General features: G+C 35.5%; 1 protein-coding gene across 1 annotated transcript; it reads left to right on the top strand.

Annotated features, from left to right (window-relative positions):
* Positions 1–1,350: 1,350 nt before the first annotated feature.
* LOC116006920 (aromatic aminotransferase ISS1) lies at positions 1,351–5,826 on the top strand. The gene is made up of 9 exons (XM_031247441.1): positions 1,351–1,675; positions 1,808–1,855; positions 2,382–2,510; positions 2,870–2,929; positions 3,470–3,626; positions 4,186–4,292; positions 4,480–4,538; positions 4,915–5,023; positions 5,156–5,826. The coding sequence occupies exons 1-9, from the start codon at positions 1,613–1,615 to the stop codon at positions 5,606–5,608; spliced, it is 1,185 nt and encodes a 394-aa protein (XP_031103301.1). The 5' UTR covers positions 1,351–1,612; the 3' UTR covers positions 5,609–5,826.
* Positions 5,827–10,294: the final 4,468 nt, after the last annotated feature.

The raw sequence follows: 10,294 nt of genomic DNA, 5'->3' as shown, positions 1-10,294 counted from the left end.
TAAGTGTGGCGGTAATGCCCTCAATAAGATTTTGAAAAGTTTCCGCATTCTAAGTTTTGTTTTAAGAATTACTTAATTAATTGGTGAAAATAAGAAAAAAAAAATAGGCCGTTTTTGGGGGTGTTACACGGGCAGAGCAGCAACTGAATAGGGGCGCTCTCTTGGTAGTGAGCGGCAGCGACAGATCGGCAAGTTCTAGCTTCTCCCGGCAGTGCAATAAGCGGAATCGATGACCATGGTTTCCTTGTTTTCCGGCGAAGCTGTCTGACTATTGGGGTGGCCGACAGTGACATCTCAGATCCGACAAGGCATGGGAGGATTAGGTAAGATTATATTGTTATTGTTGATGATGATTAAGTTGGTACTAATTTGATGGTGCTTATTGGTGGTGGTTGGATGTGATTAATGATGTTTTAAGCCAATAAGATATTGATGATGTTATAAAGATGGTTTTGAATGACTACACGTTGATAATGGTTTAATAATGGAATAGTATGGTCTATGGATAATAAGGATGTGATGTTTAGCTATGAATGATATTATGACTTAATGAGAAATATGATTAATGCTAATGGTAGGGGAGAGGATGATGATTTTTTAAAATACTGAATTTACCCTTCTAGTTTGATCGTACAAATAGACTGAGGACATTTTGTGTAAAAAAAACATAGTTGAGGACTAAATTGAGAATTTTGGTAGTCAATGACTAAATTGGTGAAATCCGGCCTTATAGTTGAGGGAGCAAATCGGTAATAAACTCAAAAAAAAATGATTAGACTACTCAATTTTGAAAATATGTAATTATGTCATATTACACCTTAAAGTTGTGTAATTTGACTACTTTCTAGATTGTGTTCCGTAATTTCAGAAAGTAATCTAGTTAGTCAAATTGTATAAATTTGAAATGTAAAATGACATAATTGTATGCTTTGAAAAATTGAATTGTTTAATTGCATTTGTAATTTCAGGAAATAATCTAGTTAGTCTAATTGTATAAATTTGAAATGTAATATGACATAATTGTACACTTTGAAAATTGAAATATTTAATTGCATTTTTGGTAGAATAGAGTGAATAATTTGACCATTATCATTTGTTACGTTATACTTTTTTTTTTAAAATTTGTGGTCAACAACTCATAAATAGAAAAAGATTATAACAATCGCAATGAGAGAGTTTCATCATCTCGTGGGGTATCCAAAAAAAAGAAAAAAAAAACCCTAGAAAATGAAGGTAGGAGACAGTCGGGATAGACATATAACGTATTTGCGTACAAGGATACTTGTAGAAAAAGTTCTTCGTCTTTTTGGCATTTGCGTATTTGGCTTGACCTTTTTTGAGATTTGTATTTGCTTGCAGCTATAAAAGTCGTCTCTTCCAATCCAATCTAATAAGATAATAGCCAATTAGCCATCATTAATAAACTAATTTTTATAATCGATTCTCTGCACTCTGCACTTTTTTTCCCTTCTTATAATTATATATAATTCTTGAAATTTTCTACCCAACTACAAAGTTTGGGACTTTGGTAGATAGATTTTCTGCTACAAAAGTCCTACTTTTACTTCTGAGTTCTGGGCCGGTTTTATTGGAGAAAGAGAGAGAAGGAGAGATGGGTTCATTTGGGATGCTAGCAAGAAGAGCTGTGCTAACAGAGACGCCTGTTATGGTGCAGGTAAAAAGCTTAGATTTTCTCAATGCCCTCGACTGAAATTGATTTACTTTTGTGTTTCGGTTTAATTTCTCTGTGTTAATGTTGAAATGTGTGATTTATTTTATATGGGTGTTTTGTGGTTGTGATTTGCAGATACAGGAGCTGATCCGAGGAGTTAAAGATTGTATTTCTCTGGCTCAGGTTTGTTTACCTTCTCCAACGTTTCTGCTTGCTTGTTTTGTGCTTTGTGTTGTTGGTCCACTTTGGAAATTGAAAACTCTTAGTGGTTTGCCCTTCATTTGGTTTAAAGCTTTTACTTTATCATGGAGTGTTTGAAATTCATGCTCTTTCTTCTTCTCAAAATCTCTATTCAACCAGTTTTCTTTGGTAAAATATGATTTTTGACCATATTAAGTGTTTCAGTTGCTTATTGCCTGAGATTAACACAATTCTACTTACAAAGTTATTTTAGGGTATTCAGTAAAGTTTGTTGTTGTATAAGTTCTAAACTCAGTGGTTGTAAAGTGGGGCTTTTCACAGCAAGAAAAGCTGTGATTATATTTGCTGTAATCATCAACTGAATATTATTAACTTGTTCAATGTACATTGGTGATGGTTTAAGAAATGACAAAATACCATCTGGTATGAACCTTTGCGTAGTGAGATAGTGTAGAAAGGGCAAGCCACTGGTTAGTTTTGCATCCTGAATATTAAATTATTTGTGTAGGGAGTTGTGTACTGGCAACCACCCAAGCAAGCACTGGATAAGGTGAAAGGTCTTGTCGAGGAACCTTCAATCAGTCGTTATGGTGCTGATGAAGGGCTTCCTGAGCTCAGGGAGGCATTAATGAAAAAGGTAAAATTAATCAATTGCAATTCCTCTACTTGAATGTTTCGTATGCGCTATGCAACATTTTTAAACAAGGAGTTGTAGGCTGGGAAGAGTTATTCACCGTATTATTGTCTTGTAGGATGACACTATCTATGGTTTGTGGAATTGTACTTAATTTATGTTTCTGGTAAATATAACTTATGAAGGCTTGTTTTATTTATTTATTTATTTATTTTTGTAAAGATCCATCAATGAAGACTTTGTCATGATTGTGAGCTCATTTTGTCTTTTAAGCTGTTTAATGTAGCCTGGAACACGTATCTAACAGCATCATTAATTTTACTTGAATAATCTTTCCTCACTTCTTTGGTACTGTTTTTCAGTTGCAGGGAGAAAATAACTTACATAAATCGTCTGTGATGGTTACTGCTGGTGCAAACCAGGTATCTGACTGATAATCTGTTACTGAGTTTATTGCTTGCTGCTTAACCAAGTTAATTCAGGTAAAAAAAATTGGTTTTATTTGTCTTGTTTCTTGATTGCTCCAGTCTGCATATACATGCACTGGGATGTCTTGCTTTCTTCTTGTATTATGATCACAATCTGCTTTGTTTACCTAAGGTGTTTCTCTTGCTTTTTACTTTGAATTATGCTAATGATTCATAAAATTTTCTATAGGTCATTTTTGAATGTTTTTTCTTTATCAAAAACTACGGTTTCTTGAGAAAACTACGCTTTCTATGGAAAACTGTTGATTTCTGCAAAGCGCAAGTGTCTTGTGTGTTGAATTTTATGATCTCAGTTATCCTCATTGTCTTTTTGGTGTGTACATAAGCTCTTCTTTTAATTGGCTCAATAATGAGCTCCATTATATATGTTTACGATGTGATAAAAATCTGGGCTTGCTTACTTTCTGAAGAGTGAATCTGGTCTTTTTGGGTTACTCATACCAATCCTAGCCATGCTCGTGAATATGATTGCAGGCCTTTGTGAATCTCGTCCTCACACTGTGTGATGCTGGGGACTCTGTTGTCATGTTTGCACCGTACTACTTCAATGCATACATGTCGTTCCAGATGACAGGTGTTACCGACATTCTGGTGGGCCCTGGCCATCCAAACACACTTCATCCTGATGCAGGTTTGTAACACCATAGGATGGATCATTTGAGCTATAATGATTAAATTTTGAATTCCTTAAAAGCCTCAGATATTTTCATATTTACGTTTACTAGTCAGAAGTAAGTATGATTGTAGTTTTGAGACAGTACATCTTCAGTACATCGTAATGTTGGGTTTCAAATTCCTTTCATGTCTCTACTAATTGGTTTGGCCTCCTTGCTATTTACTGCACTTCTAAAAGATTGCATGATATTTGGAGTCTGCTACTTAAACTTGGTAATTATTTTCTTCACTGTCCCTAATGTTCTGCAATCGATGGTCGTTTGGAGTGAGTACAGTTCAGTCAAATCTGAATTTCTGCACCAAAAGCGTTGACTTTTTTCCCCGTCAAAACCAACACTTTCTATGTAGACCTTGGCATAAAAAGTTTTGTTTGAGCTTACAGAGGCGGGAAAAAAGATATGATATTTTGGGCACAACATAACAGAACTTCAACTTATCAGATTAAATGTTTTGCACCGAAATTATTGCTGCTTTTTATATTTGGAAACCATCAAATGAAGTTTCTTATCTGTCAGATTGGTTGGAGAAGACTCTCAAGAATACCGTACCAACACCTAAGCTTGTTACTGTGGTAAATCCCGGCAATCCATCTGGGACCTACATCCCAGAGCCTCTTCTCAAGGTCAGTCAATCAGAGTCTTCCTGGGTGCTCCCGTGTAACATGGTCAAATGCACTTGATTTGCGTTATACATCATTGGAATGAAGTTGGTGCTCCAACTCATTCTTGGAGTTCGTAAGATAATTCTTTTTTTTTTTTTCACATTTTTAACGGCGTATATAACTTAGGTTCTATTTTGATATTGTGTAGAGGATATCAGATCTATGCAAACAAGCGGGGTGTTGGCTCTTGGTTGACAATACTTATGAGTAAGTCGTTGCTTTCTGTGTCTGCAATGCTCAATGCCGACGTTTATTTGTTACTTTATCTCAAGATGTTGACGACTTTCTACATAGATTCTAATTCTGCTATATAGCTATTCTAGATGAATGCATTAGAAGCAACACGGCTTTGTGCTGCTGTTTCTAATTTGTCTAATAGAAAGTGTGTCGATTATGAAGCAGTCTGCAATGTGGCAAATTTACTATTGTAGTTCTCCCATATTGTTGGTTATCAATACTCGCTATTACTGTTTTGTGGTTCAGAAGCATCTCCAATGATACTATTCTGTCTGTTCTTGCTCAGTGCAAATTGTTCATATGATAAAAACAACTGCACGCTGCTATTAATATGTCCTGTTTCCAGGTATTTTATGTACGATGGTAGGAAACATGTTTGCCTTGAGGACAATCACATCGTCAATATATTTTCCTTCTCTAAAGCTTATGGGATGATGGGATGGCGCGTTGGATATGTAAGTGTTGCCCTTTATAACTCGAAAACTTATGGATTTGATTGTAGATTGTTATCATTTTATCAATGCCACTCTTTGCTCACTGCATTAATGAGTTTACTCGTTAGCCTTACTCGATTCATGGATATGCAGATAGCGTACCCTTCAAAAGTCGATGGGCTTACAGCTCAACTCCTCAAAGTCCAAGACAACATACCCATCTGTGCTTCCATAATTTCACAGCGATTGGCCCTTCACTCTTTGGAAGTGGGGCCAGAGTGGGTAACCGATCAGGTGAAAAACCTCGTGAAGAATAGAGAGCTTCTGATAGAAGCACTGTCGCCTTTGGGCGAGGAAGCTGTGAAAGGGGGAGAAGGGGCGATATACCTGTGGGCAAAGCTTCCAGACAAATACCTGGACGACTTTGAAGTCGTGCGCTGGCTAGCCAGAAAGCACGGTGTAGTCCTAATCCCGGGAAGCTCTAGTGGGTGTCCAGGCTACGTTAGGATCTCGTTCGGAGGGTTGAAGGAGGACGACTGTCGAGCTGCGTCGGAGAGGCTGAGAAAAGGGTTGGAAGAACTTGTAAGTAGTGGAATGGGTTGTTGATTTTGTAGAGGCAATGGGCAGGGCAATATAACCAAACATTCTTACTATGAATGAATAAATTGGTCATTCTCTGATCTCACAACTTGAAATAGGAACAAATTTGTATACTGTGACATGTTTGTTGTTGAAGATTACAAGTCGCAATTAATTGTGAACTTGAAGAAGGGCTTGCTTCTTTCATATTGTGTTGTTAATATCATCTCTTTCTTTTGCCTTCATTCCATGATTTCATTTCCCTTTCTAACTGACTGAAGAGTTACATGAGTTATCTAACATGGGTTGAGTTTATGGTAAACTATGAAATAATTGATTTACTAGAGAGTTTCGCTCGATCATAACACTTCCCATTTTAAATTGATCGATCAGGGTCTTTCGAGTTTATAAATAAACCATTATGCCACTTAAAGTCTTATCTAGACATCTCCATTTAAAATGATAGGGGTGATTAAATCAATAAATTGTATAACTCTTGTCATGTATACATATCAAATTATTGAGTCAGTCAGTTATAAGCAATCAAGATATATTTAAATGTTTTATATAATATATTCAAATATTTTTTAATTCAATATTCAAAATTCTTTGAATTCAAATTTTAAATGTAAGGTATGATAATGCTTTCTTTTTGAATACTATTGACTCTATTACAATGTATGATAATGCTTTCTCTACTATAAATAAAAGCCTCCCTCTTAGAGGAAAGTGAAGAGTAGAAAAGAAGATATTCAAGTATTCAAGTTTTTAGTACTCAAAAAAGTATTCAAGTTTGAAAATTTTCAAGTATTCAAGTTTTAAGTTTGATCCTTCAAATACTCAAATCTCAACATTTCAAGTATCAACATTTGACTATTCAAAATTCAAGTATTTTAAGAATTAAATTTGTTGCGTTCAAGTCAAATTTGTTTGTAGCAACTAGCAAGGTATCTCAAAATTTTCAAGTATCTAAACACTTCAAGTTTAAGTATTTCAAACATCAAGTATTTCAAGTTAAGTATACAGATCTAAGCATTGCAAGTATCAAATCTCGAGTACTTTTAGTTTGAGTGTTAATTTAAACATTTCAAATACTAAGTTTGTTGTGCTCAAGCCAAATTTGTTCGTAGCGAAGTATTTTGTTCTTCAAGTAAATTCTAATACCCAAAATAGTCCTCGACTATAGTGGTTTTTCTCAATTTCGTCCTAAACGACTTTGGTGACCTAATGCAGTCCCAGACTTTTGTGTTTTTACTCAATATAATCCTCTGTTTGTTAATCCGTCAAGTTGGTGTTAAATAGAGGGTCAATTATGTAATTTTAATATTTTCCTCTTTTTACTCCACCTGTGAAATACCACATAATTGAAGAAACAGAATCTTTCCATACCACTTCTTCCCCTTCCCTCAGAACAACATTCCTTCGTATTTTCTTGAAACATACATTTTTAAACATGGATGCACAACTATCAGACAATCACAAGACAACCATCATTCTGGGCTCACCCAAATACGAGAAAACAATGGGAAATTGAACAAATTAAAACAACAGAACTAGAGAAGAAAGGTGGGAATGAATAAAGTTTCTGATCCCTCTGCAAACAGCAGGCGATGAAGTTTCTGAAGTCCCTTGAGGCCGTGGGCGGCGCCTCCGGCAGAGGCGGGTCGGACATACAAATGGCGCACACGAAGTAGCCTAATCGTCTTATCTGCCGCTGTTGAACGGAAACATTCCCAGGTAGAATTCCGAGGGCTAGATATCACGATGAACAATCTTTCGGCGATGGAGATAATAGAGGCCAGAGATCCTCTGGCGGGTGAGATCGGCTAAGGAGGGTGACGGTCGCCGGACCACCGCCGGCCGCCAGACTCCTCCCTCGCCCAGCTGAGCTGCACCACCGGACTCCAACATTGCAAGGCTACTGGATGAATATTGTTGGGTCCCTCCTATGTGGCATTTACTATATTAAATGCATTGGGAGGTATGGGAAGCAGCAAGTGGAGATAATAAAACAAAAACAAAATGTAGTGGCATCACCTTTTGTCTAAGTGGTGGAATATTTGGCATGTAAGCATGCACTATTTCCATTCTTTGAGGCAGTATGTTGTCGGCAGCAGAGGAAGGAAATTTTATTCCCATTCATTTCACTCTTTTCGGCCAACTGAGAGAAAAACACAGAGAGGCAGTGAGCGGCAGTGTGTAGAGAAGAAAAACACATTTTTCTTCTTCTCTTATTTTCGGCAGTCCAGCAGAAGGAGGGAGCCATTATTTTCTTCTCCATTTTGGACGCAGCTTTTTCGTGAGTTTGTCTTTCTTCTTGGGTACTATCTTCATCAAATATTTGAGGTCAGCTTGTATTTATTCCAGGCATCTCTTTGGATAATCTCGTAATATTTGTATTCATTTTTATCCTAGTATTGGAGATTGAATATTTTGAGTACGAGATATTATTCCTTTTAGCCTGTGAATATTATAAGAATGTTTTGGCCTAGGAGTTGTTGTATTTGATGATTTGTGAATGTATGGCTCGTGTGGTAGCCTGAAACTTTGTACCCGAGATTTGTGATAGTGGAAATTGTTGTTGTTGGTGGCCCGTGGTTTTTCCCCGTAGTTTTGGGGTTTTCCACGTAAATCTTGTGTTCCTTGTGTTCATATTTATTTTTGGGCTATTGTGTATTATCTCGTATTTGTGTACCGTGTCGGGTCTGTGATTTTGATTGTCACAGGAAGTGGGATTTTTCCCAACAAATATATGTATAAGGAATAAGGAATTGAGATATGAATGTACGAATATTGTGAAATACGTATCAATTGTGTATGAATTCGGTATGAAAGGGTATGAATTGTGTGGAATAGTATGAAAATTACAAAACTAACCCTCTATTTAACACCAACTTGACGGAATAATAAACGGAGGACTATAGTGAGCAAAAACACAAAAGTCCGGTACTACATTAGGCCACCAAAGTTGTTTAGGACGAAATTGAGAAAAACCACTATAGTCGATGACTATTTTGGGTATTAACTCAAATTCTAAATCGACAATCAAGTGCATGTTAAAATTCAAATTAAACAAAGAATCAAAAGATTTCTTTATAGATTATTACACCCGCATTATACAATAACCATACATTTTTACCTTATACCAGATTTTTCAATTAATAAAATACATTTGAATTTTTCTATGTTCAACATTACTACATTATTTTTTGGAATAAGGTCCAAATTAGCCACTGAACATGACCTGAAAGTGCAATTAGGCTACTAAATCAAAAAGTACAATTAAACCACTGAACACTCCAAATTTATACAATTTCACCTGATAGCAGGTTACCATCCATTTATCAAATTATTTGCTAACGTGGATGGTGAGTTGACATTTTAAAATAATTTTTAATAATAAACTTTTTTTTAAAAAAAAAAAAGAAAAAAACAGCGGGGCCGCGATCACCCCTCCCCCCTCCCCAGATCTCTTCGTCTCTGGTTGGAGACGAAGGTCGGGTTTTTTTTTAAGGGGTTTATTTTAAACAAACAATTTTAAAATTTAAAATTTTACATTTTTATTTTAAAAGTTTATTATTAAAAATCATTTTAAATTGTTAACTCACCATCCACATAAACAGTCAACCTGATGAAATAAATTGTAACTTGCTATTAGGTGAAATTGCATATATTTAAAGTGTTCAGTGACGCAATTACATTTTTTTTGTTCAGTGGCTTAATTGCATTTCAAGTTACGTTCAGTCAATTTATACCTTATTCTTTATTTTTTAATCAATCAAAATAAAACACATCAATAAAAACAAAAACAAAATAAAAAAAGCCAAGGACCTTGTAGTCTAGTGGCATTAAACCCTTTTTTTTATACGGGAGGTGGTGGGTTCGAGCCTCAGTGGAGGCAATATTAACTCACTTTAGGTTGAGAAAGTAGTTATGGACATATACTGCATTGTAATAGAGTTAGTAGTATTCAAAAAAAACAAAATAAAAAGTGAGAGTCCATCTAATATTATTAATCTTTAAAAAAAATCATTGAGGCGTGATCCTTAATTTTGTCGAGACTTTTAATTTGGACAATTTAGCTCTCCTGACTTTCAAATTTTTTCCATGTTGGTCATTTCGTCAAATTTTGGTTAAATTGAGGTCAAATGAAGGGGTAAAATTGTCCGTTCATCTGTTTAGTGTATTATTACTCGTATTTCTCATGTCCTATACACTGTATATATGAATATAATTTAGTCGAAGTCTCAATCGAAGCCATATAATCTCTGTCGATGTCTCTTCGATTGATATTATATTAATATATATAACGTATAGGACATGAGGAATACGAGTATACAAGTGAACGGATAATTTTACCCCTTTATTTGACCTTAACTTAACCAAAATTTAACGAAAGGATCAACATCGAAAAAAATTTGAAAGTCAAGAGACCTAATTTGTCCAAATTAAAAATCGGGGATTAATTTTAAAAAATTAACATAGTCGAAAGACCATTGCTAGAATTAACTCTACTAAGAATGAGTGAACCACAAAACAAGCCGTTGCGACATACGAAGATGGGGTCACATGTTTACGGTTTACGCTATAACGGGTCCATTAATGTAATCCTTTTTGTATAAAACCGAAAACGGGTAGATCTGAAAACTCATAAGGGCAATCCCGTAATCTCACATCACTCATCATCTCTGTCCAGTAGCCACCTTTCTAATT

This window comes from Ipomoea triloba, chromosome 15 (assembly GCF_003576645.1).
Source record: "Ipomoea triloba cultivar NCNSP0323 chromosome 15, ASM357664v1".
In the NCBI taxonomy this organism is placed as follows: domain Eukaryota; kingdom Viridiplantae; phylum Streptophyta; class Magnoliopsida; order Solanales; family Convolvulaceae; genus Ipomoea; species Ipomoea triloba.
The sequence above is the reverse complement of the archived record's forward strand: the minus strand, read 5'-3'. Positions and strand labels throughout refer to the sequence as shown.

Coding starts and splice junctions, on each gene's coding strand:
- LOC116006920 (XM_031247441.1), top strand. CDS start 1,613: ATGGGTTCATTTGGGATGCTAGCAAGAAGAGCTGTGCTAACAGAGACG. Junction 1,676..1,807: donor AGACGCCTGTTATGGTGCAG/GTAAAAAGCTTA, acceptor TGTGATTTGCAG/ATACAGGAGCTGATCCGAGG. Junction 3,627..4,185: donor CACACTTCATCCTGATGCAG/GTTTGTAACACC, acceptor CTTATCTGTCAG/ATTGGTTGGAGAAGACTCTC.